Genomic DNA, 27512 nt, shown 5'->3' with positions numbered 1-27512 from the left:
TGACAAGACATTTTTCTCTGAAACCAAGCTGTATGAATGTGGCTTCTGGGCCAGCATAATAATAGTACAAGTACCAAGGTCCAGACAGTGCCAACATGAAGAGAGACCCACCAGGGCAATAACAGTGCAGGAAGAATAATGTTACTTGCAGTGATGATGGAGGTGGTGCTGCTAGAAGTGGAAGAGGGAGGGCATGGCAAGCATCACTGTTCACTGGCATTATAACTTGTAAACAGTTGCATTTGCCAAATTGAAGTCATGGCAAATAGCTGCTCAAGCAACCTATTCTCATTCAACAGAGAAGCAATGTAAAAGCATGTTGTAATTAATCTAAGAGAAGAATAATCATTAGCAGAGTTAAATAAGTTCAAATCTATGGATTCTTTAACATTAACACACAATATAGGTCACGCATTTGACAGGGATTTTACATTGTCAAGAATTTATGTTGAAGTTCTTGAGTTTTTCGTTCTCTGTACTAGATAAATCATAAACTGGAAGAAGTTACTGGCAGAAAAACAAAAAATGATTTCCAAGTCCCCCCCCCCCTCCCTTTTTTTTTTGCGTGTGTGTACATTCCTTAGCAAGAGAAATTATCACCAATATTCTGCAAGATGAAACGTAGACAGATTCAGAACAAGAAGGAAATATTGCAATGCCTCTGGGGAGATGTTATAACTATATGAAAATGTGATTGATTTTATAACGTACCCTAGGTGGTGAGGATTGGAGGGAAGTAGTCAGATTTGGTGCCCAGGACATTAGCCTTGGTGTCAGGGAAATGATTAACCCCTGGTAAAGTTGTAACAATTCCATTGTTACCAACTTGAATGGGATACCTGAGCAGGTGAGACATCAGATCCTGTTCGAGAGTTTCGCTGGCGTATTTCTCCCAGTTTTCATTGGCAACTTGATTCACTAGCTGGATACATTGAACACTTTCAGGGTGTTGGAAGGAAGGGTCAAGCATTCCAAGGTGCTCATACCATAATGCCATTCGAAAACCGTATATCTGACCCCTTGCTGGCTGGCTAGTTGCCAAATGATGTGGTTGGTATCCTCCCATTGCAATCTCAGAATCTCGAGACCCATCCATTGATCTCTGGTTGATGTTTGCCGATCCAATGATTATATACTCATCATCAACTGAAAAGGCAACATGATTATGGAGGTTAAATCCTATTTCCATTTGTTGTCACTAAAGGAATGACATTAGCACAGATCCTTGCTAAATTTAACACAATGGAAGATGCAAGAATAAGTTCATAACTCATGACTTACCGATCATCATCTTTGCATGAACGTAGATCATGAAGCGACGGGCCTGCCGAGCTCTACTATAATCAGTATCAGGCTCTGGTTCCTCTGGAGGTGCATATTCTCCAATTTTCTTAGTCTCTCGGTTTCCAAGGCAGAAAAATGCCAAATACTCCCTAGGATCTGTGTTGAGCCCCTTTTTCACGAGTGCTTCAGTGATATCAGAATACATCATGTCCATTGTTCTTCTCTGCCAATCTAATATTGCTTGGACAGAGCCACTCTCAGGTAGACCTTCTGGCCACATTGGGATCACAATATAGACAGTAAACCTTTCTCCTGCCTCAATCTTGCTGACTATCTTAAGTGATAGCTCCTTTGGTATAAGATGCAAGGCGGCGATATCCGGGACATTGATATCTGTTGACTTCCAGCCAAATGAGCTTCCAAGGAAATACTGATTTTCGATGTAAATAAAATTCTTGGCCCTCCTAATGGCATTGATATAAGCATCTTGAATGCTTCGGTCAATGACGCTGTTCTTCCCACTAACAAGGCCTGCTGCAGCTGCTTTGTCAGGTTTCTGTGGAAAGCCAACAACAGCTCCATCATCAATAGAACGGAATAGCTGAACATTCCATGTTTCAGTGTCATTTGGCTGCAACACTGGCAATGGGCGAACTGTAGTTGCTTCAAGCTGTTTTTGTGAGATTAGAAGTTTATCCCCAACTTGCTTCGTCCACCTTTGCTCAAAATTGTAAAGGACATCCCATGCCACAGGTCCCTCTAATTTGCAATGAATATCATGCCAAGGTTCTCTTGGACCACCTTTCTTGATTGAGGAGCCTGTAAAGTTAGGCTGGTGGAAATCATCATAATGGACTGAGTCCAGAGTCTTGAATAAGGGATGGTCTTGTGTATCATACCTCCCATCACAAAGATCAATGCCTCCAATGAAACTCACAATCCCCCTCTTTCCAGATACAGTATCAAGCATTTCGGAATCAACAACTACTGTCTTTTGGTGGTGAGTAAACATGGTGGAGACTTGAAAGCCCTGAATCACGCTTCTGCCAACATCGGGATTGCGAGGGCACAAAATGCAATGCACCTTGGAGCCCCTGAAGTACTTTTCAGTTTCTTCATCGTGGGTTGCCATGAGTCCATCCTTCTTAAAATCCAAAACAGAAGTTCGGTCATCCCAAACAAGCATAAGAACTGTCACACCTTCTTCAGCCTTTTTTTTAAGCAGCTCCCCGAGTTTAAGTTCACCTCCCGGTTTTCGTCTATTGGGATCCCTTATCAAGGTAATTTCAGTATACACAGACCATCCAGTTATGTAAATTAGGTGTTTTGCATCGCTTATGGCATCAAAGATGTCCTCCCAGCATCTGTGAGCTTCATAAAGCTTTCCTGCCAAAGAAATCTTTGGGGAAAAACTGTCTGGAACATGAGCATCTTGATATAAAGTAACCCGGCAACCTTGTCGTTGATTGAAGAACACGTAGGGAACACCCTCGTATTGCGGACTTTTGATTCCCTGAGACCAATGCCTGTCTTGGTTAACATCAAAGAATTGCAGCTTGATGTGGACTCTAGAACCTCCTGGTATAGGTTTACGATCTTCATCCTCTACTTCAACCCATCGTTCGAGTATGTTCCCGTTAGTGATATCCTCAACTGGAAGATAAGCTCTTCCAATCAATGTTGCCCCAATAGCGTCGTCATCTTTGATTGTGAATACAACATGTGAGATTGAATGGGCACAGTATACGTGGAAGGACTCATTCCACCGGGGATTATGAGGCTCATTTCCTACCATTCTGGTCCTTGCAACTCTTGCCTTGTCCAAATCTACTGTTGCATAGAGTCTAGAACCAACAACATTCTGTTCCAAATATTACAACAACGTAGAAAACATAAGATTTAATGCATAGCAAAAGTCAACTAAGAAATCTCTGAAAAACTGAAGCTGTTTTGCTGCAAAACAAGAAGGAATACCTCCGATAGGCAAGACATTGATCTTTTTACATTGACTAGACATCGCTTCCCAAACTTCAGAAATCCCTCCGTCTCCAGATTTTAGGAACACAAAGCATAATGGTGGGAGGAGTTAGTGTCAAAAGATACTAGGTACAATAGATTATTAGCGAGTTCATGTTCTCAATCTATAATAATGTGATAACAAATTTCATCATCTATCCAATAATTGGCTAAGAAGTAAAATTTCTCATGCAAACATCCTGACTATATAACACTTGCAGATGTTTCGAAGGTTTTTTTCATGTAAGAAACCTGAAATGAGAACTGATGCATGACTTCTGATGTCCTTCTTTAGCACTCATTTCCTGAACTAAAGTTACAGAACTGAAAACCCATCTAGAATTTCAAAAGCTACCAACCCCTCTCCGATTTTTCGATTCAGATTATTAAAATGTTGCAAGTAGAGCAGCCTAGTTAACTGAACTAACTCAGTAACCGGCTTCAAAGCAGTGAAAAGTAACATGGCAATAATAGCAATGAAGATCAAGAATTTCAGGAGAATTTTCTCATTGCCAATCACTTACTCAAACTAGACATGAATTCAAAACACTCTGTCCATTGACAAAAATCTCAATTAAAGCAAATGAAATGCACTCCATTCTGTAAATCAAAGTTTTACTGCCTCTAATCAGCTCCTAGTTTATGGAATGAAAGAGAAAACAATGAGCAACTCAGTATTCTATCTCTTTTCATTATATTCCTATCTAAGTGAAGAACACGGGAGGGCTAATGAATTTTAAGGAGAAGCAACACTGCAATTGTTTCACATCAGCATCAAGAACCTCATTCAGCCTAATTGCGTTTATTTCAAGTTCTATTAATTTAGTAGCATGTAAGTTATACACAACACCCCACTAAAAAAAAAAAAAAATCTATAACATATAAAGGAACCGAGAAGAAAAGCTTATGTATGAACAAAATTATTTCTAGATTTTGTAATAAGCTATATTTATAATTAGGTTGAATGAGTACTGCAGCTTAAATTCATATAAATTAGGATAATTTTTTCTACATCCATCTACATCATTTAATCTTTTTTAGGGCTAATTCATTTATAATCCATACTCATTTATAATGGCAGGTAAATGGTTACTGATGGATAGAAATAAATTGGAGAAAGCTTTAGGCTTTCCTTTGGGTTTAGACTAGGTTTTATTCCTTTAATTTGGCTTCGCCTCTCATCTACCTGGGCACTAGCCTGCTTCATTGGAAATTGATATCTCCTAGGTCTATTAAGATTTAGCAATTCACTAGAATGGTGACCGCGCTGCACTGTGTATCTCTTTTATTTTTCCAGTAACGTATTTAGGTATTATAAACGTGTATTTTTCTAATAACTTGGGTTATTGTCCTGACTAATTAAATAAGCAAACTTTATTTGAATCATATAAAATAAATAAAAAATTACTAAAAAACTGTCTCAAAAACAAAAAAGTTTTCCAAACTCAAATCTATTTTTTAGGCGCATCCAAGGTAAAGAATAAAAACATAATCTTAACTCCTCTTATTATATGAACCATTTGACATAAAAATTGACCGTTTAGCGACCAAAATTGTCTCCAACAGAAACTTGCTCTCACTACACTGGAATTCAATAATCCCCTTTCTCTCTCATCCACCAAAAAAAGAACAAAAAAGAGAGGCAAATAAGGTTTGGTATCAAAATTAAATTTTTAAAATTAAAGGGACTAGTTACCGAATAGCTAAAAAATATGAGGGACTAAAATGAACTTTTTAAATAAATTTCAAAGCTACCACCAATTTTACCTATTCTTTTCACTCAATTCCTCTATTTTTCAATTCAATCCTACCTCCCAAAACAATATGCAATTGGGTGCTAATTTGGACTAAAAAAGGCTACTATACAAAATAAAAGTCCAAGGATCAAATAAAAAAAATTAAAAAAACATTATTAAAACCCATGGTAATATATGAGAGAATGAAACAGTAAAATAACTACCATACACCCTCTTTTTTAGTTTATACTTTAATGCTCAAGTTTGAGACTCCCAACTTTAGAATTTCAGGCACTCTGGGATCTTGTCAACTCGCTCTCAAACTAGAATGAGTGTCAATCAAGTAAAACTGGAGTTAACTTGCAGCCCAATTAAGATTCGTTGATTCTTTTTATATAAAAACTTCAAAACAATATCATTTTGATCTTTTAAAAAAAATGTATTGATTCAAGATAACCCGTCCACTTGTAACCCGAGCCTTAAATCAGGTTAATCTTCAAGTTAGATTAAATAATTATGATTCTCGATTTCTACATGTTTGTTAAAAATTATTGGAAGCTTAAATAGTCCAATATCTATACCATACCATGGGGCTTAGCCATTTGTTTCATATATACAGATTATTGTCTCAAATATCATAAGACCGGGCATTTTGCTAAGTGATTTTATATTTTTAGTATTAAGCTATAATTTAGCCTAGATGATTTTGTTTTTATGCTTCAGTATTTTTATTTTTTTTGCAAAATAGATGTGTTCGTTCAATTGATATAATGCCACCAATTTAGAAGAACCATTACATTGCTTTCTATAAAATACCCCGGTTGTTTGCTAGAAAGTAGTTTTTTTTTTCAAAAATAGTTTTTATAAAAAGTGAGTTATTTTCTGATGTTCGGTAGTGTTATAAAAAATAAGATAGAAAATAATTTCCAGTATTTAACTATGTCATGGAAAATAAACTGAAAAATAACTTTTAATGTTTTAATTTTTTTTTAAGTTTATTAAGATAATAGAGATCAAATCTGATAGATAAAAAAAATTGAAAGATATTGAAATTGAAAAAAAATTCACTTTCATAAATTATTTCAAATAAAAAAAAATAACGGAGACAAGTTTGATAGATAAAAAAGTTGAAAGATAATTAAATTGAAAACAAATTCTAGTTTCATAAATTATTTCAAATAAAATAAATAGTAATAAGAAAATAGAGACCAAATATGATAGATATAAAATTTCAATTAAAAAAATGATAAGAGAAAAACAAATAACAGTAAAAAAAAATAAAGATTAAAGTTGATATAAAAATCAAATTAAATCAAATTCTAAGGGAAGAAATTGAAAAACAATAATAAAAAAAGGATTCAAAACAAAATATATAGCAATCAAAAGATTAATAATCAAATTTGATATAATCAACAAATAATAAGATATTTTTGAATTTTTTTGCAACTTATAGAAAGTGTTTTCCATCCAAAATAAAAATAAAATATTTTCCTGAAAATCAAGTCAAATTTCCTAGAAATCAAAACAAAATATATAGCAATCAAAGGATTGGAAATCAAATTTGATATAATCAACAAAAAAAAACAAGATATTTTTAAATTTTTCACAACATATAAAAAGTGTTTTCCATCCAAAATAAAAGGAAAATACTTTTCTAAAAATCAAGTTAAATGTTTCTTTGACTGGAAAGTACTTTTTATTAATTATTTTTTCTAATAATAAACAAACACTAAAAAATTTAGAAAGTAATTTATAACAAATTACTTTCAATAAAATAAATAGGCTTTAGTATCATCAAAGTTTATATTCAAACTTTGGTTTCCTTCAATATGATTTTCTTCAAAGAAACTAAATTCATCTCTTTATTTGGTTCATGTTTCAGGATTGGATTGGTAATGAGGTTGAATCCATTTGAAGCTAAGGTTGCACCATAATTTATTTTTACGTTTCAAAAATATTTTTGAAAATTTTTGATTTTTTTTCTTTTCTTGAAATTATATTTTTTTCTATATTTTTAGATCGTTTTTAATGTGCTGATATCAAAAATAATTTTTAAAAATTAAAAAATATTATTTTAATATATTTTTAGATAAAAAAATATTTTAAAAAAATAACTATTATTATATTTTCAAATATCTTTTAACCTAAGGTTTGAAGCTAAAAGCATGACTTAACCATTGGCCCAACTTCCTTGCACGAGCACAGCTACAACATAGCTGGGCCGTGGCATCATTAGATTTTGATAAAAAATTTATTTTCATCCTAAAATTTTTAGCCTGTCTATATATATACTCTTGAATTTAAGGTTTATTTAATAGAAAATATGCATTTTCCCCTCCAAATAATTATTTATTATCATTTAACCATTATTTATTTATTTTATTTTCAAATACATCCTAGCTGTAGCTGATTATACCTAAATCCTTTTTTCACCCTTTTTACGTATATAAATATAATCTCTTAATATAAAAGTTAAATATAACTTAATTCAGTAAATAAATAAATTGAATTTAGTTCAATGTTTTTAAATTTGACATAGAAAAATATTGTTGACAATTATTTTCATTCTAGTCCTAAATAATTAAAAACTTATTTAAAAAAATGCATTTTACCCCTCCAAAGAATTACTTATTATTATCCAACCATTATCTGTTTATTTTATTATCAAATAAATCCTAGCATGTTTTCTATATATCCAAGATCCTATTTTAGCCTCGCCCTCCTCCTCACATATGAATATATAATATAACTCCATCAAGTAAATCAATAGACTTTAATCTAATGGTTTAAAATTTAACACAGAAAATCAATATTTATTTCATAATTAAAGCTAATTAACAAGGAAGAACAAAAATGCTAAAAACTTCAAAAACCTTACAGCTTCAAATGGCATATATATATACTTACCTTCAACAAACTGAATCCACATCCATATTGCAGATTATCAACCCCATATACTGTTACATCAAGTGTCCCATGAAGCAATCGTGGCGTCATTTTCACCTTCTCCCCTCTCAAGAATCACTCAAGCACAAGAACTTGTGTGCCTGCTAAACCAAGAACAAGAGCATGGTTAGGGTTAATCAGGCCAACCACTTCAAGAAACAAGTCTAGAGAAACAGAGATCTGTAATCACTGCAATGTTAAAGACTAGGCAATACCTGGAGATGGATGGAATCTATCACAGCCCTTGAAGAAAAAACTGAAGGAAATGCTTATGACAGAAGGAAGGGTTTGGAAAATATATAGGGAGACAAGAAGCTTAATGGAATCTTATGCATTCCTAGGAGGCACTGGGAAGGAAGAGATATATGTGTCTCAAATAGGCAAATATGGATTTCAAGTTAGAATCAATGCCAGCCTTTGTCTGTTAATGAAGCAAGGCATTCTGCTACAATACGGGTCCCTATCTTAGATTATTTACTTGATGAAACTTCAGGCATGTAGCTCGAAGATAGATGACAAGCTTTCACCAAACAAGAATCAATGAATATTCACATCTACAAAATGATTAAAAAAAATAAAAATAAAGTTTCGTGTAATTAATAAACCCACACCATTTTTGGTAAAGGGATATTAAAAAAAATTATTAATACTTCTTGGATTCTTGGGCATATATATATATATATATATATATATATATCATGTAAGCATGTTGATGAACCATGTTAAATTTTGTGTTCTTTCTAGTTTCTCTCCTATTACAATATTCATCAATAATTGCATTGGGTTTTTTTACAACACATATTTATAAAATTTAATCTCAGACAAGACCCAGGTCATGGATCAGGAGGATCTATCTAATTTTTTTAAAAAAAATTAAAAATAACATTGTTTTGATAAAAAAAAAATCAACAAGTTGAGTGTTATGTTTAGATTAGGTCAAGTTTAAGCTGGTCAGGTCAGTTAATAACTTGGGTTTTTAATTGAATCAACTGAGTTTTTTTTTCTATTTTTTCTTCACTCCAGACTAGTCTAAGCTCTAGAACAACCCATCAAGCTAATCCAAATTTTACAATTATGATCATAAAAATATTTTTTGGCTGGTTTTTGCATTTCAAGATTAAATATATTTTTTTCGGAACTTTAAACTTGTCATTAATATTTATAACGATATATCATGATAAAAAAATTCCTAATCAATCAAAACTAAATTTTATTTTTTTGTAAATAACCTTAAAATTATATCTATTTCGATTTGGTTCATTTAAACAAATAAATTTCTCTATATAAATACCAGTTTTAAGGTTCAATCTCTCAAAACGTAAACAAAGAAAACAAACTTTCTTGTCCACTAAACATAATCTTCAGGATTAGATTCTCATATATATAATGTATAAGTGTATGGAATTGTAGTTTCTTTCACGTTCTTGTGCAGTTTTTTTCTTAAAAAAAAAAAAACTTCTTATCATTCATGAGTGGGTTTCGAAAATTGGGCTTATAATATAAACACAGCTTTTAGATGTGGTCCGCCATAACCAAGCTTACATTGAAGGAGACTGCTAGGATCGGTCCAATTACTTAGACTGGGCCACACAAAAAAAACCACGGGTTTCACTAATATTCTTTATAAATATAGAAATGGCAACATAAATTGATGGTTTTCTTAAAGGGCATGGCAACAAAAAATAATGATCAATTGATCGCCAAAATTAGTACTCTAATTCAACAAAAGAAGTAGATTAGATCATAGCTATTCAACTACGTCCGGCCTGGTAGATTGATTTAGAATCTAACTCGAGATAAATTTTAATTTAAATTAAAAAAATATATTAATTCGAGCAAATTCGATAATTTAATAGATTTATTTATGGTTAAATTGACATTATCAAATCTGATCTAAACTTAATTGGATCAACGTTGAGAGATTTAAAAAAAATAATATTTTAAAAAAATCAGAATGAATTCGTTGACCCGTGAGTCAAGTAAGTGATCCAATAAACCCAAGCTAAGTTTTACAGCTATAAATCATATCATTGATTTGTTAATTGAAGCAAAGGACAAGCACCACGACATTAGTTTCCTCTTGAACATGCTTAGCCATAATGTTTGACAATATCCGCCAGCAAATCCAACAAGTTCCAACCACGCCATTTTTATTTTTTTAATCATTTATAAAGACACACTTATAACCACAAGACCAAGAAGAGGACTTGGTCAGCTGGTCCTCTCCCACAGATTAATTTAAACTACTGTCTGCACCGATTCTTAATGTCAATTAATCAACTCCCAGCTGAATTAATTAAACCAGCGGCTGCTGCTGCTGCAATCCATTCCTCCGGCCGGCATGCATGGCTAGGTGCAATAAAGTCATGCCACATTGTTCAAGTGCGATGGGTGCTTGTAGAGCTTAAACAATTTCATTCTAATCCTAATAATACCTAGTGTTTAAGTCATAGATTTGCAGTCATCGAGTCCGAATATTGGAATATTTAAACATCTTTTTATTTAATTACGTCAAGGTGCTGGGAGGATGTCTTGAGATAGATTGCTTCTGTGTATAGACATAAATGTAAACTAACACTGCAATATTTAACAGTTTTGCTTATGTAATTTTATTTTTTTTGTCAGCGTTAGATATATATTTTATTGATAATTAATTTATTAATAAAATTACTGAAAAAAATGTGAATTCTTCATTGGTAATTTTTTATCCGTCGGTAAATCTGTTAGTAATAAAAAAAATATTATTACCGACAGATTTTATTCCGTCGGTGATTCTCTTTGTAATTGACATGATGAACAGTGTTCACAGTTTACCAACAGATTTTATCGACGGAATAAAATCTGTCGGTAATTTCATTGGTAAAAATGACACGTCATTATTTTTTTCTTTGTTTTAATTTTTTTTTATATTGTAATTCTCTCAGTATTTTTATTTATATTTATTAATTTTCTAGTAGTGTAACTCTAATATATATATATATTTCACCAACGAAATCAAGAGAAGATGAAACAAAGTAAAAGCCATATATGGATTATTTTAGAATCTCCATTGACTTTATTTAAAGCTTCTGTGTATAGACATAAATGTCAGGAAGGGTCGACACCACATGATCATTATGTGGCCACCTCTTTATGTGAAAGCTGCTGGCTCCGGTTGGAAGGATGCATAAACATTTAACAGTAATTAAAATTCAAGTCTAAAGTAGTGGCTCAAGTGCAAGGTATATAATTTTATCTTATTATTTTTGTTCCAATTTAAAAATAAATTATAAGAGATTTTTTTTTTATCATAGATGCATCAATTATGTTAGAGTAATCTATCTAAGAACAATGGCAAATATATTTTGTCTCGAGATGAGAAAATTGATCGAAAATACTTCATTTAAAAAAAAAGAAAAAAGAAAGTTAATGTTACTATGATATACCCATCTAGATGGTTCAATTTGTCATTAAAAAGGCCATTTAAACGTACACTGCCATATTTTTAATTTCTAGCAAAAATTGGAAAGGAGAAAAGTTAAAAGGAGGGGCATCAAATCAATGGAGGGCATGCTTGCTTTTCAGGAACAGGTGCCTCACAAACTTAAATGCGCACCCGTACCCCTTCACATGTAAATATAATAATATTTCAATACTTTATAACATAAATAAAAAATATATATATATAAAATTCATGTATTAGACAATTATATATAAAAAAAAAAACTCCATCATTAACCGAGGATGTGAAACATAAATGATAAAAGCAAAACATAATTTTGTAAAATACATCTTATATATATATCCTGGCATAGATACACTTTCCATCAATGTACGTAGCAGAATTCAAGTGACTAGTTTTTCATGTACAAGTATAAATAATTAAAACGGAAACCATCATTTATTTTTTTTAAAAAAAAAATTAAGGGGAAAGTTGACAACTGATTAAAACTCCGGGATCCGATCTATTCAGGAAAAACCCTGTAAAAACCTATTATTTTTTTAAAACGATTTATTCTGATTTTTTTTTAAAAAAATGGATTGACCCATTTAATCTTTTAACCCTTCTCCTGAGCTGAGTGAAGTTTAATAATTATGAATGTATTTTTATAAAACAATATTATTTTCATACTGTTGAAAGTATATATTACATTACACAGATTCATTAATTAATTACAGCAATCAATAATTATAATATTGTGAATTCATCACGTCAATCAATCAAATATTTTTGATCCATGTAAACCCGATCATTATAATATTTGTGATCGTGTGGACATACAGAATACGATGTAGACTTGTATGCAAGATCCTTTAACTCGTATGGTCTTGATTGGTCGAACACGTTAGAGGTTGCTTGGTTTATCCTTTTTAGCTGGGCAAAAGCAAATATACACATGCTATCATTTATTCTAGTTGTTATGAAGCTAGCTAGCCAGCCAGCCAGCGTTTTGATTTCTGTATCACCAATACTTGTTTAGGTGAAATCTTTATTGCAACTTTAGACTTTTCCCATCCAATTCACATAAATCTGTCTGCATATTTAGTGCATTGTCTGCTTCTCATTACCTCTTCTCTACAAAGTCTCTCACTGATCTCTCTGATCACTCTCGTACTTGCATGAATATTATTGTTATTATATATGATCTTAATTTGCAGTAGTGTTTTTCTAAGTTTTCTTTCCCAAATCATGGTACAATCCAAGAAATTCAGAGGCGTCAGGCAACGCCAGTGGGGCTCTTGGGTGTCTGAAATTCGCCACCCTTTACTGTAAGCCTTACCTTCACCTACTCCCTTCATTAATAAGATCATCCGCCTCCTTAGGAAAATATAAAGAACGTTAGGGTGTAAGAATCTGTGTTTTTGTACCTTGATAGCAAGCCACATTATAATGTTCTGGCTAGATCTCTTGTTATTTATGATCCCTCATTCTCTTTTGCATTTCTCTTGAATTAATGTAGAGAGAGGAGAGTGTGATACGGGCTAGCTAGGGATGTTTCAATGATTTTTAGCTCTTAATTTCTTAATGTTTGTGTGTAGGAAGAGGAGGGTATGGCTAGGGACATTTGAGACAGCTGAGGCAGCAGCAAGAGCATATGATCAAGCAGCTATATTGATGAATGGACAGAATGCCAAGACCAATTTCCCAGCAAGTCATCTTGATCAAGACACTAAGCTCGGCAAAGATAACAACTCTCCCTTGCCTGCCAAGGCACTGGCTGAGCTTCTCTACTCAAAGCTAAGGAAGTGTTGTGGAAAAGACCCTTCTCCTTCACTCACTTGTCTAAGGCTCGACAATGATAACTCTCATATTGGCGTGTGGCAAAAGAAAGCTGGCTCTTGTTCAAGCTCGAATTGGGTCATGAGGGTCGAGCTTGGAAATAGCAACAGGAAGAGCACACAAGTTATGGAGGAATTACGACCTTCATTGTCATCAGAATCATCGTCAAGAGTTGAGATTGAACCTGAGATTAATGGTACGGATGAAGAGGATAAAATTGCTATGCAAATGATAGACGAGCTACTTAATTGTAATTAATTGACCTTCATGGAACCTCTATTTCTTGTGGGGTCTAGACACCGGACCTTCCTTGACCCCTGTTCGTGCCCTACACAGTAGCTAGCTAGATAGTATGTGAATCCCTATATCTCCAGACCATCACCTCATATATATATATACATGCATTTGCCAATTTCCTCACAGATATACAGTTGCCAATCATAGAATCCAATAATCTCCATGACTTTAGGAACTTAGTCTTCGTGATTGGTGACTGGAAAATATATATTCTACAAACCAATAAACACCTGCTTTCAGCCCAGACACCATTTCTCAATGCAAGCTGTGTTGATTAGACGCCACAAGCCTGGGTATAATAACTTGTGGAGTACTGCATATAAAGCCAGTTTGCCTGATGTGCAAGGAGAATCAGCCAACATGGTGAATTCTCATGATGTATATCATCTCTTATTTACAGCTGCAGAACTATCTGTGGAAAGGGAATAAATATATACATATAAGATCCTTTCCTTTTCTTTCATTTCTAATTAAGAGTGGCTTGAGTTTTAATTTGATGAGAAAGACGTGGGGTATACATACCTACCTCCTTGTTTACAGGTGTGCCAATTTACTCATAAAAATGTAAGTATTTGAATACTATATTATATATATAAATGTGTTTTTATTTAACTATGTGCCACATAATATAATTAATGCCGTTAATATAAAATATATATATTAATAGGGTTAAAAAAAATGAGACAAGATTTGGCTTATGATATTGATGATATACTAACCTGCATCGGAAAAGACATGCATGCTACAAAAAAAAAAAAACCTGTATTTATATCCTACCAAGCACATTTGAGAGTCCGTACACTACACTACGAGCCGGGACTTTTTTTTTATCGGTTAAAAACAATACTTGGGATATGCAAGCCTGTTTTGAAAAAGTAAATAAAAAATTGGCTCGAGACATATATTCGACTAAAAAAATATAATATAATCACATAATAATAGTTAATGACTAATATACACAACAAAAGAATCATTGAAACCTGAAAAAAAAAAAAAAACAGTCACTGAAACAAAAAAGATGACAAAGCTAGGATTAAAAAAAAAAAAAAAACCTGTGCAACATATGTGAGCAGGACCAATATGTAAGTCAAGTAATTGAGACTAGGATAAAACAACATAGAGCAAATAAAAAAATCAAAGTTTAATTTTAAACAAATCAATCGTATGAAGATGGATTAAATTAAAAATAAAAAACAACTAGTAAATCGGTCAAGCCAACCAAACTAGGTAAACTAGAAAAGATTATGAATTAAAAAAATCCTAAAAAAATTAAGTCAACTCAGGTAAACCCACGGGCTAAGTGACGAGATTGAAATAAATAAATAGAAAAGAAATTAAAGAAAATCACGAAGCTCAATATAAAAAAAACTCCAACCTTAAAGGATGGAATTAAAATAGAAGATTAATTCTCAATCAATCTAATGTTAGAGGATAAATTGAAAAAAAAATCAATTCAAAAAGTTTGTCAAAGTAAATTCAACAAAGAACGACAAATAAAAAGAACTAAGATAACAAAAAAAAAAACCAACATCGTCATGAATCCAACATCGTCATGAAAGGTGGTGTTTGGTCACCGGACAACACTGCACACACTGCTTTAATGACACAAAGGATGCCTACTTGCTAGCACGTTTGCTACACACGTCATTAGGTTTTTTAATAATATTTAATATTTAGTCAAATATAAAAATATCTTGAGTCAACTTGACATTAACCAAAAAAACCATGATGAAAAGATAAAAAATCCTCTGAAAGATAGTTCAGTAAATTTTTTCTTTAAGGGTAATTAAATAATTTTATTGAGCTAAAAAAATAATAAAAAACCCATGAACATCATTTTTTATTTTAGGGGTTGCTAAGTCATTTTATTGTGTTAAAAAAGCAGAAAAACTAATATACCCCTTCACAATTTAAAAATAACAATTGAATCACGGTGAAAACAGCGCGTGGATAGTGTCCTAAGTATAAGGGTACATGAGTAACTTCCTGACAGTTTTACTTTTAGTTTTATTTTAATTTTAATTTAAGATGGATGCAATCAAGGCAGACATTGGTTATTTTATTGATGGTTTTATATTTTTCAAAATAATAATAATAATAATAATAATTCTGCGAATTCCTGGTCGTTCGGGTACTTCTAGCCATTTGGGCCACAGGATCCAAACAACCAAGATTTTTAATTGTTTGAGCCCGAGGCCCAATCAGCCACTCTCTCCTTTCTCTCCCTCTCCCTCTCACAGACTTTCGAGTTCCAAGAAGCTTGAACGTGGCGCTGCATATGGCCACACGCGCATAAAATTTTCTACACAGAGCAATCACCTTCTTTCCCGCCATTTGTAATGCCCTGCCTACGTGTCACCTCACATGACATCATCAATCATCGTCAACCTCTTCGTCAATGTAAAGTTAGAAACTACCACCAATTTTACTGCAACCTCATTCAAGAATTATAATAAATACATCAGATCAACAAACAAATTCAACAATCCAAGAGTACATATATTTTTTCTTATATTTCTTTTTACATTTACTAACTTAAATATTAAAGGATTTCTCGTTGATAAAAAAATAAAAAACTTATTTTTTTTCAGGGATATAAAGCTGATATTCAAGCTCTGACAAGCTTCGGTCTAAAATGGCATCACATGAGAAGCTCAATTTATGCAGGGAGTTCATCAACTATATGAGCTTTTTTCTACAGAACATTGACTTGATGCATGACAGAAAAGCATTTTCAGACAGCTAATTAATCAAAATGTACCATCACCGTTGTAATAATGCTATGTAATACTGTACTTGTGCTTTAATTTCCACAAAATATTAATTAATAACACTTTGAAAAAAGAAAGAAAGTAGCTTGACGTTAATTACAGGGGGGAGATGTATGTGGACAAATAAGTTTTGGAGATCATTTTTGCCTCATAAAAACGTGTCATTTATAGGGTGTAGAAATTAATTACAGGTGTAGAAAGTAGCTTGACGTGTCAATAAATGTTATATCAAGTTAGAACTTCTTCTGTTTCGTATGATAAAAGTCGGGAGGTCTAGATTAATTTCACAGCAGCTTGAATTACGATCCCAGAAGCTCTAGCAAAGTAATAAAGATGGATTTGACAATGGGAAGGGACAAATCTTATAGAAGTAGTTGGAAGATCATAAATGAATGCTCCATGTCTCATGGTAGTAAGCTATCTCCTTCTGCCGGCAACAACAAAGAACAATATATATAACATTGCTGCTTGTTCATTAGGGTTTTCAAAGAAAAATGGGTGGGTGGGTGGGTGTTAATAAAGAAGCAAGCCATTGATGTAGATTGTAGACTTGTATTTTGTAATAATGTTCAAGTGTTCGTCGCTTCTTGTCAATCGATCCTTCCCCAAAATGCTTGTCCAGGAGACCCCTCCCTCTTTATGATCCCATTTAATTTGTAGGGCAGATCACTTTTGTTGGTGCCTATATATATATATATATATATATATATATATATATAATCGTAGAAACTGTTTAGATGTAAAACACAAAAAAAAAAAATGAAGTATTTTAGAAAATTAACATTGGAAACAAATATTTTCTTGTTAACCCTAAGAAAAAAATGAAAAGGAAAAGTTAGAAACAAAAACAAACAAATAATTCGAAATAGAAATGTTGCTGGCCGTCCTCATCTCCAATTCTGAGGGAAACATTCTTATCGAATTACGGTACCATTCTTAATGTACATGAATTTGTGTGTTCTCATCTGTGTTGTGAAGACCACATTATTTGTTTATTTCTCCCTGTAATTTCATTGAACATTTAGTGATAAATATTGCAGATATCAATGAACAAAATCATTAATTCTATTTTTTTTAATCAAAATTGATTTATAAAATGGGTTATTTTGTAGATTTAAGCTAATGAAGATATATTCATGTGGGAAATAGGATTTGTTGGTATTTTATAAATGTTAAAAGTAGATCTCCTTTAAGCATAATTAAATTGCAGATTTAATGGCGTTCCAGCTGAGGAAAGATCACATTGGAGAGTTTTTTTTAGTTAAATTGGGTGCTGACAATCTTAAAGGAGCAAGAAATGAAGAGCTCTTTGTTGCTTCCCATAAGTACGTAAAATTTATAGATAGATTGATAGAGAGTACTTGAATTGTTTGTTTGAAATGCCATATATATATATATATATATATATATATATATATATACCTTCTTACAAATCTTTTTTTTTTTTTAATTTTGATCAGGTTAGTTTATGTTATTTATACCGTGATTGGAGATGTTTGTCTTTACGTTGTTGGCAAAGATGAGTACAATGAACTTGCTTGTAAATATATTTTAGCCTACTTATAAGACTAGCTTGACAGAATTAATATGGAGTTTTACCTACACCGAATCAATGGAAAACTGATTTTTTTAATTAAAAAAAAAATCATTTCATAATCTTTTTAAAAGAAGATTAAGTTGACTCGAGTTTAACTCCAAATCAAGTTTTATAACTATATCGTAATACAAGAAAATGCTAAGCACAATCATTTCTATTATAACCGAGAAACATTAATTTATTTGATTAAATATTTAATATGAAAAAATAAAATATATGATTGAAACCAAAGTAATTCCTTCTTTTTTCTATGATTGAATTTTGTGTGTAAGTTGAACATTTTTACTCATGGTGCGTTTGCTGTCCTCTAGTGGCTGAAGTGATTTTCATCATCACCGCATCAATCAGGGATGTATGCCAAAAACCTCCAAGTGAGAGGTTGTTTCCTGACAAGTATGGAAGGATTTGTTTATGTCTGGAAGAAATTGTTTGGAAGGTATGATTTGTTCTTGGACACTTTAAAGATGGTTTGCATGATTGCAAGACACCATTTTCTCTGTCACAGTTCTGTTGCAGTGTGTTTCTTGATTTTGCATCGAAATGTTTTTTTTTTTTTTTTTATGTGAAGGGAGTCCTGGAGAACACAGAGAAAGAACGAATCAACAGGCTGATAAGGTTGAAGCCTCCCACCAATATCTGATCCGAAACCTGATTGAAGTGCTTTTTGCAATCTCAGTTATGTTCATCCCCTGGAGTCTGAGCCAGCAGTGGTTTCTATTCAAGTTTGAAACTTGAAACCAAAAAGCTCAGCTGAGAAATAATATAATGGTTTGAGTACTTTCTTTTGATGTTTTAGACAAGAGATTATCGTGTAATAAGATGAGAGATTTCTGGTTTTTGGTTTCCCGCCACCCTTCAGCATCATGCACAGTTGGTAACTCAGTTGGTAACTCACCTGCACCACAGCATAGATCAGATTGGCATCAACTGCACACGTTATCAGTCCTGATTCAGGACAAGAAGCTACACTACACACTGACCATTTGATTAATATTCTCTTCTTGCTCCATATCTCTAAGGATTATAGCAGGGCAATAAACATACAGACACGAAGATCTCTAAGCGAGAGCTGATTGATCCTTCTTTTACTTTGTACTATTATGAGTTGTTTCTGGCTTCCTGCAGAAGACCCAAATGCCTAAATTCAAGAGCTTGCTGGTAAACTTAACCAGGCAACTAAGAAATTATAAACCCCGAACAAACAGCAATCCACATCACATGCAATACGAACTTATGAGAAACTAAGTTTCACTAATTAAAACGAGTTCCATTGAGACCAGATGCGGTCCTTGACAACTGCGGGAACCCTAATGGCTACATGGAAGATTGTTGCAGTTCAACCCTACTGCTCCATGTTGTGGACTGAATCAACATGACTTTCTTGAGCCAAATATTCATGCCTGGACAAAAAATGTCAACCAGACTTTCTGACCTGACCTTAGGAAAATAATTCACCAGATCATTCCATACAGAGAAACCAGCTGAAAAGACTATTGTTGCAAGAGGAACACTATTAGCAATAGTGATAATGCCAGTTCAAAATCCATCATCTTATACCCAATAAAAACACGACACTTTGCTATTAACGATATTATGGCAGAGTGGCCCTGCAGCCAAAAAGTATGACCGCTACAAAATATAACTCAATAACACCTTCAGATGCTGGTCACATCCTATCAGCAAGATACTTGGCTAGTGAATTCACAGGCTTAGCAGAGTCAACATTTCCTATTCTGCTATGCCGAATCTTGATCCGAGCAAGGTAATCAGCTGCAATCCAAGCAAAGCTCAGCATAACTGAAATACCAGCACCATCTGAATCTTGCAACTCCAGTGACTTCTGAATCCAATGAGGATGGTAGGTAACCTGATACCAAGCCGACGCCTTCCGCTCATAAAGCATGTTCTTTTCATCATCATCGAGTTGCCCAAAGTCCAAATCCATTTTCTCAAAGACTTGCCTAAATTCTCTCTTTAAGCAATTGTAAGAGTGTTTAAGCCTCTCTTTCAGGTCCCCTTGCTTCCTACTGCTGCCTTTCGGCATTGACCATACATGCCCTGTTACAACCTCTTCTTCCCTCTTCACTTTATACTGAGCAAGAAGGCCATTCAGCTGCCCATCGTATGAGCACTTCCGATCCCATGCATCACTGATAAAATCAGTAGCTCCCAGAACTTCAAGATCCAAATCATATGGGATGTCACCACGAACAAAATTAAGCTCAGAAGATGCAGCCACATCATCGTCATCATAAGCATCTTTTATCTGGCGATATAGCCTTCCCAAAATTTTCTTTGATTTATAGGACTGGTGCTCCTCTTTCCCCATAAAATCTGGATAAATTTTGGGTTTCAAATCCGAAGGCATGGAAACAATTTTCCCAGTCTTGGGAAAATCAACAGCTGTGGCCGCTAACTCTGCTAGAGTTAGGCACTTCTCATCCAAAGCACCATACTCACTCAAATCAGCACGAACTACATGTGCATTGCAAATTGCCCCTAAATTCTCGTTCGCCATGTTTTTTGCAAAGAATTCTACAATGTCCTGTGTGCCAAACATACAATCATTAGTAATTTACTCAGTGGCAAGCATGTAATTCTACGTGGTTTATCCCCCAAGTGTAGAATTAATAAAATGAATTACAATTGAGAAAGTGTATACTATAGTTAAAACATTAATTAATCCAATAGAACTTTGTAGACACAACAGAAAATATATACCCTTCTTTAAAGTATGCTTTTCCCCTCATATCTAATATTCCAGTTCAACAATACAGTAGAATTATGCAGCAATGCTTCTTTTTTTTCTGTTTTTTTTTTTAAGAAAAAGGCTGATACCCAGTTATCGCATGCCTATCCACAGAAAGACAGTTTGGAAAGTTCCATTGTTCAGCATTCTTCCACAGAGTAATTGCTATTAAAATCCGAACCTGCACTGCTATAATGCCCAAAACTTCAAACATTACATGAACCAATGGCCCCTGATGATTGGTGCATGCAATTGATTAAGAAAAAAAAGTAAGAATGATTGGAGCGGTGCCATCTAAGGTGCAGTTAGAACACTTGTAATTCAGAAAGTTAGATGATATATTAAACTTGAGAACTGCATTCACATATCCTGGATTAAAAGTGGATAAGGAAGAAAAGGCATTCAAGAATGTTCACGAATGTTAAAACTGACATTAAGGTTTTCAAGAGCCACATGTCAATTTACAAAGGAGGTGAGGAAAGTCTTTCTCAAGGGTTACAGGATTAACAAAGTTTTTCAGATATCATAACGAGCACCACAATATTCCACAAACTTCAGAGAGGAAATTTGAATAAAGCACATAGCTACCTGATGATTGACAGGCCGAGTAAGCTGTTTGGCTTCTGCAGCATCATACTGCATGGGTATCCAGCTCCTCTTACTAGGAGGAATAAGGTTTTCATCCCAAGTGACAAAGTAGAGGTCCCCATCAAGGTCACTTCCAGAAGCTTCATTTGCATGGGGCCTTTCACCTTTCTGTGGGAAGACAAGGCAATCATACAAGTGATGAAGTCCTGGGGCATCAACCGCTTCCAGAATCCTTATATCTCCAGGATGAAGACAAGGATTCTTAGCTATTACCACAGTCCCTTTGACGACTTGAAGATTTTTCTTGGTCTCACTAAACTTTGAGCCATGCTTCACAAAACAGTTTTCCAAATATGAGTTGGAGACTTGGATAAAGCACTGACCTTGTTCAAGCACCCCTAGCTCATCCAAGCAGCCCATCAACCATCTCCCAGATGGAACAAAAATTCGAGCCTTTTCTCTGAGGCCCCAAAGCTGTGCAGCTCTTACACAAGTTAGCATGCCTCGCAAATGAGGTTCCTTCTGAGGCTTGAAACCTGCACTCAACATTATAGCAGCAACATTCCCTTGCTCAGCACATGATGCGGTGAGGACATCAAATGCGACATCCGAGTCCACAAGCATTTGATTTAGCTTGGAGACCATAAGTTCCTGCATCTTCCAGAAGACTGCATCAGGAACGTTGAGAGCTGAGAGCAATGTAATTATCTGCCTGTTTAAGAAACCAGGTTGAAACCTAGTCCAAGAGCAGATTTCCAAAATAGTATGGTTTGATTGGAACTTGTTCATGCTCGACCTCAGAGATAGGCGGATGCCATCACCTTGCTCTGGCCAACAAGCCACGACTCCTTTGCAACCAGCATATCTGATTTGGTAAGCACAGGGGGGGTCAAAATCAAATTTAAGTTTCTCTGCAACTTCCCTGGCAAGATCTGGAGTGATCATGCCAATGCCATCGGAGAAATCATAGCCATTCCTCTTAATATCAGGAAGATCAGAATTAACCTCCTCTGGTGGAACTTCTATAGTTGCATAAGTAGAGGAGAAACACTGACCCATTCTTGCAGCACACTTTGCAATGTTCTTATTGGTGAACTTTCCCATCCAACTTTTAATAGCCATCACATTTATGTTTCTGTCTTCAGCAAAAAACCAAGCAGAACGGTCCCTCAATTGATTGGATGAGAAAGCCAAAAAGGAGTATCTCCGACCACATAAATAAAACCCTTCAGTCAAAATGCTCCTCACTCTTTTGAAGATTCTTGTTTTCTGAGGGAAGGAATAAGAAGTGATGGCTCTGACAATAGGAGCAGCAAAATAGTTTAGAGCATTTGAGTTCATTGTCTGCAAGCCCTCATCCATGAAGGTAACTCTGAGAAACCGATCAGCAACATCCTTGTATTTCCTCAAAACCCTATTCGAGAGTTCAACTTCAGGTGGAAGGCAGTAAGCTTTAGTTGGAGTGATGACCAACCTTCTAATTTCTGCAATATCATCCAATTTTTTCTGATTTTTAAAAAATTTTGGGTTCTTCAGCAACCATTCTTGAGCAACTTTCAGCTTCTTATAAGCATCAAACACTGGGCGTCTGTAAGGATAAATGTGCTTCAGTGCAGCCACATTGACTTCAGTAGGTTGATTTCTCAATAAGTCAAAGAAGTCATTTGATAATTGATGCTGATTGAATATGCCTTTATGCATGACAGCATTCACTAAAAACAATACATCAAAAGCTATTCCCTCCTTGTGATGAATACAAAAGAAAGGATCTGTCATGGGCATTCCAAAGTCTGGTTCATCCCGAATCCTGATTGGTCGTCTGAGGTATTCCTCCTGCACCCTCCTTTCCTTGAGAAAATCCACAGCTTTTCTCAACTTTGGACCATGACGAGGTGGGATTGAAACTCTATAAGAATGGCACCGACCAATAGCCCCACTGGCTGTAAAATCTGTGGTTCGGATCCAAGGATCGTCATCATCCAACAAATCAAAAGGAACTGATACTTCGATATCATCATCAGCAGTTCTATACCAGACCCGAGGTGCAGAAGCCAGCTGCAGCAAGAGAACTAGACATGATGTTTCTGTGTACTGTTTGATCTCATTAATGTCTCTCACTAGGAACTCGACTTTAAAATCACATTTTATAACAGCATGTTCAGCTGTACTTTTGAAGGAGAAAGCAGTATTTCTAGAGAAACAAAACCTGCATGTTCCGTCAAAAGGATCCACTAGAAAATCAACACCAGTAGGAGGTCCTCTCCAACCAACAAAGAACTCGTCACGACTAACCAAGGTCCCTATCTCAACACCCACACCAGATAGCTTAAAGGGAGTTGTTTTCCTCCTCCTCTGATTCAAGGTGAAAGGATTTTCAGGCCCCAAACTAGCCTTCAATCCTTTGTTATTCAAGAAGAGCTCACATCGGTCTGCAGCATCAATAGCGCAAGTTGCTGATTGAGGCAACGCAAAATGCACAAATGCATGGGGCTCCACTCTCCTATAATCTTCTGTTCTTGTGATCTTTGTGATGTCAGTAATCTCAAAGTTGGGATAGGACTCAGGAGGGGTCCATGATGTTTTCAATCTACACCGCCAAACAAGTCCAATCTCTCTTTCCAAGTATTCCAAAAGATCTTTTGCAGTGACATGAATGTCAAACCCACCAAGACTAACTTGGGTGACCACTGTTTCCTTTGCACTTCCTTCTGTCTCCATTCTATTGTTAAAGATTCACCGCTGCTAAAGATTATAGGAAGATCTTCTAACAAGAACCTGTTAAGGAAAACATGACAAACAGAACGACGATATTAAAACATATGATTTCTTGTAAAACGCTGGCAACATCAATCCCACAGATTCTCCCAAATAAACAAATCAAAGAACAAATTCACAAGTGGCAACAACTAAACAAAATAAATCTTGAGATTGGCAATTTTTCAAGACAGAATTTTGGAAATGTAATAACCAGCAAAGGCATGTGCCATGTCATTAATCACTTACAACACAGAACATCAAAATTTCACAAGTGGCAACAACTAAACAAAATAAATCTTGAGATTGGCAATGTTTCAAGACAGAATTTTGGAAATGTAATAACCAGCAAAGGCATGTGCCATGTCATTAATCACTTACAACACAGAACATCAAAATTTCATTCTTTGGCCGTAAAAGAAAGTATTCAACTTCCCATACAAACAACCATGTAATGCACAGACATGGTCTCTAATACTTGTCAAAATTAAACAGCGCATTTGAAAGTTCGGGGATTTAATCTATAACAATACCTAATTCCACTGTCTTTCCACTTTCTCAGAAACCATAGAGACTTTCAAATGAACCGCATCAATCCACTTCACAAAAAGCCCCACACTAGTTAACACATAAACAATATAAACCAAACGTATCACATATCATACATTTCAGAATAACAAAATAAAAGCACTTTCTTTTTAAGCAAAATCATTGTCGCAAATTTACGAAAAAGAAACAAACCATTTGAGAAAGTTTGGAGTTTAGCATAAAACAACATCCAAATTCCAGTTTTCTTACAATTTATTAGTAACCAAACAGAATTTCAATAAACCTCATAAACTCATTTAAAAAAGGCCCCATGTTTCCATAGCAACACCCAGGACAAACAAATTAACATATAAACAATCTAAAACATTGTATGACATGATCATATGTTATTAAAATAACAAAATAAAAAAACTTTCCCTTGCTCGTAACAAATTTACCAAATAGAAACAACCCATTTGCGAAAGTTTTTAGCTTTAACCCAAAAAAATAATTCCATTTTCTTTACTCTTTCTCAGCAACCAAACAGAATTTAACAAACCCCATAAACCCATTTCATACAGAAGCCCCATTTTTTCATAGAAAAAACCAGGACATACTACTTTACAAGTGCACGATCTAAACGATGCATCACATAATCATAGATCATCAGAATAAAAGTACTGACCTTTCGGTTTTCCTCTTTCAATGTTTTGATCCTGATCAAGCTAGAATTGAGACGATCTTCATGGGTTTTGAGTGAGCAGAGAGTAAGGAATGTGCGAGTTGGTAAGCAAAGAAAGCATTGGTTGGGAGTTACTGTGGCGGTTGTTTTAAAAAATATACATTTTTAAGATTAATATATTAAAATAATTTAAAAATATATAAAATTATTTTAAAAAAAACATGATTTTAATTGCTATTTATAATTATTTCAGGTTTTTCAATTTATTTTTTTCAACCAAATCATGTTGGTTTTGAATTTGAACTTCATAATATTTTTATTTTATTTTAAGTTATTTTGTTAGTACATTTAGGTACAGGGGCTTATCTAGGCTTACAAATGTTTTTTTTATTTTAATTTATTTTTATTGGGTTATTTTATCTGTATGGGTTAAAAATTTGATATACTAACTCGGTTAATTTAAATTTTTTTATGTTATTATTTGCATGGGTTATTTTATATATGTTGATTAATTTTGACACCAAATCAATTGGTTTTGGTTCAAGCTTAGGACTAAAGTTAAAGCTAAAGAATATTAACAAAAATGATCATTTTACCCGAGGTTCTTTATATTTGTGTTGATGGTTTAAAAATTAAAAATGTTTATTTGCATGTTAGACAATAGAAAGGGGATCTTGAAATAAATTCTGATGTTGTTTTAAGTGAAATTAAATTATTATATAACTGAATATTACTCAGATTTAATATATAGTATCAACAGTGATTGTCATGTATTCTCAAGTCAATTTATTTATCCTAACTTTTTTTAATAATTTTAAAAATACATCTCTATATTGAAATTGAATTGATGCATGTAAGTTATCCTGACTGGATATTAATTCCAAAATTGAATATAAAAAAAAAAACAATAATCAAGTGTTCTTAACCATTAGGTCAATTATTTAAGTTGATATAGACTTCATTTGTCCCGGTTACTTAAAATTAAGAAAATATAATAGTATAATAAATGTCTATAATTTGAGGATTTTTATAATAAAGTTGATGCAGTCCATATTGAAGATCCATTAAGCCAAGTCAAGTTCAAGATATTCTCGACTCAATCAAGTTAATCTAGATTCAGTCTGGTTCAAATCTCATTATGGTTGCATAATGACAACATTAGAAATATGTTTGAGTTTTATCTTAGATTGGTTATGGGGCTTAATTATTTGTATGGGTTTTGGCAGCAAAGGCTCCCAGTTTGGCAAGGAGTAATTAATTTCTAAAGTTTTTTTATCATAAGAATTTCTTAACTATCCTAACTATATAAAAAAAGGGATTGGCGGTAATATTTATATGCTTATTTTTTAAGAGTTTCCATGCAGTAAAAGGGTAGCAATAAAGGCAACAACAAAAAAGAACATTCTTTGTTATTGTTTGTTCATGTTTTGCAAGGATTTCATTATATTTAAGGAAGCCAAATGGGTAATAGTTAAGGGATGTAAATCAATTGAGCAATTAAAACACAAGTTTTCCTAACATCTTTAGGACATCAACATCAGCACCTTTTAGGATATTGATCTTGGTGATAAGGAGTTTAAGGAGTTTTAAAGCAAATAGGACACTTATTTTGTGTTATTTAAGTTGTTCCATACTAAACTAAGTTGTTATTTGGGTTTTAACTTGGGTTCATAACATCTCATTAATCATTGTTTAGGGCTCGTTAAATATTTTAGATTTTAGTTTTAGTTGGGTTTTGTTTTGGATCTCTGGTTTATGATCCAACATGAGTTTATTAGGGTTGTCTGATGATACTACTTAAGTGTTTATGTGCCACAAATTTTAGCATCTTTGTTATTTGAATAAAATTAGTGTATTTGTTTAAAAGCAACATCTATCTCTTTGTTTATAAAAAAACAATTGAAATTATCAAGGTATAATTGACTTCCTAGCATTCTTCGTATACTTGTGGTTCCTGGTTCACATATTTTACATATCCAAGTTCATTACAATATCTTTGATTCAAGTAATCTTTGGTTTAAAGTTCTTTTCGCAATCTAATTTATAGCTTTCTAAGTTTATTATCTATTTTGTTGTGGGTTCAAGAGTCTTTATTATCTAGGTTCGCATCACAATTATTTCAAGAGTTATTTTTTTTTAAAGGATATGTGAACCCTTAAAATTATAACAATTAGGTAAAATTTAAAAGAGTGACCTCTATGATATATAAATATTGTTGAAGTATTATTTAAATGATGAGATAACAATTATAATATTGATATAAATCGATGACATGACACTACTAACATGAAAATTAATCTTGGA

At 33.6% G+C, this 27512-nt stretch overlaps 3 protein-coding genes and 1 pseudogene across 4 annotated transcripts; 2 read left to right on the top strand and 2 right to left on the bottom strand.

Moving 5' to 3' along the window:
- Window positions 1–305: 305 nt before the first annotated feature.
- On the bottom strand, window positions 306–8410 carry LOC7468635 (phospholipase D alpha 1). The gene is made up of 6 exons (XM_002308627.4): window positions 8198–8410; window positions 7944–8083; window positions 3259–3330; window positions 1282–3145; window positions 712–1146; window positions 306–607 (listed from the first exon to the last, which is right to left on the bottom strand). The coding sequence occupies exons 2-5, from the start codon at window positions 8031–8033 to the stop codon at window positions 713–715; spliced, it is 2460 nt and encodes an 819-aa protein (XP_002308663.3). The 5' UTR covers window positions 8034–8083; window positions 8198–8410; the 3' UTR covers window positions 306–607; window position 712.
- Window positions 8411–12487: 4077 nt separating this feature from the next.
- On the top strand, window positions 12488–14151 carry LOC7468634 (ethylene-responsive transcription factor SHINE 2). The gene is made up of 2 exons (XM_002309589.4): window positions 12488–12731; window positions 13002–14151. Exons 1-2 carry the CDS (start codon window positions 12604–12606, stop codon window positions 13498–13500), a joined length of 627 nt encoding a protein of 208 aa, XP_002309625.2. The 5' UTR covers window positions 12488–12603; the 3' UTR covers window positions 13501–14151.
- A 3030-nt stretch (window positions 14152–17181) lies between these two features.
- Window positions 17182–18547, top strand: LOC112327854 (coatomer subunit zeta-1-like; annotated as a pseudogene).
- Window positions 18548–19345: 798 nt separating this feature from the next.
- Window positions 19346–25357, bottom strand: LOC7468633 (RNA-dependent RNA polymerase 6). Of its 2 annotated transcripts, XM_052453738.1 has the most exons (4): window positions 25212–25334; window positions 24532–24597; window positions 21245–24019; window positions 19346–20452 (listed from the first exon to the last, which is right to left on the bottom strand). In XM_052453738.1, the coding sequence occupies exons 3-4, from the start codon at window positions 23960–23962 to the stop codon at window positions 19574–19576; spliced, it is 3597 nt and encodes a 1198-aa protein (XP_052309698.1). In that variant the 5' UTR covers window positions 23963–24019; window positions 24532–24597; window positions 25212–25334; the 3' UTR covers window positions 19346–19573. The 2 variants fall into 2 exon arrangements, with proteins under 2 accessions (XP_052309698.1, XP_002308662.1); XM_002308626.4 differs by lacking the exon at window positions 24532–24597 and having other exon boundaries at window positions 25212–25357.
- Window positions 25358–27512: the final 2155 nt, after the last annotated feature.

The sequence above is a fragment of the Populus trichocarpa genome, chromosome 6, assembly GCF_000002775.5.
Source record: "Populus trichocarpa isolate Nisqually-1 chromosome 6, P.trichocarpa_v4.1, whole genome shotgun sequence".
Lineage (NCBI taxonomy): Eukaryota > Viridiplantae > Streptophyta > Magnoliopsida > Malpighiales > Salicaceae > Populus > Populus trichocarpa.
Note: the sequence above shows the minus strand (reverse complement) of the source record. Positions and strands in the feature narration are given on the sequence as shown.

What these genes read in the sequence shown, in the direction of transcription:
- LOC7468635 (XM_002308627.4), bottom strand. Translation starts at nt 8,033, where the DNA reads ATGACGCCACGATTGCTTCATGGGACACTTGATGTAACAGTATATGGG. An exon ending in GTGGATTCAGTTTGTTGAAG is followed by an intron (nt 3,331 to 7,943) that starts GTAAGTATATAT and finishes TAAAATCTGGAG; the next exon opens with ACGGAGGGATTTCTGAAGTT. An exon ending in CAATGTCTTGCCTATCGGAG is followed by an intron (nt 3,146 to 3,258) that starts GTATTCCTTCTT and finishes TATTTGGAACAG; the next exon opens with AATGTTGTTGGTTCTAGACT.
- LOC7468634 (XM_002309589.4), top strand. Translation starts at nt 12,604, where the DNA reads ATGATCTTAATTTGCAGTAGTGTTTTTCTAAGTTTTCTTTCCCAAATC. An exon ending in GAAATTCGCCACCCTTTACT is followed by an intron (nt 12,732 to 13,001) that starts GTAAGCCTTACC and finishes GTTTGTGTGTAG; the next exon opens with GAAGAGGAGGGTATGGCTAG.
- LOC7468633 (XM_002308626.4), bottom strand. Translation starts at nt 23,962, where the DNA reads ATGGAGACAGAAGGAAGTGCAAAGGAAACAGTGGTCACCCAAGTTAGT. An exon ending in CTCGGCCTGTCAATCATCAG is followed by an intron (nt 20,453 to 21,244) that starts GTAGCTATGTGC and finishes TTTGGCACACAG; the next exon opens with GACATTGTAGAATTCTTTGC.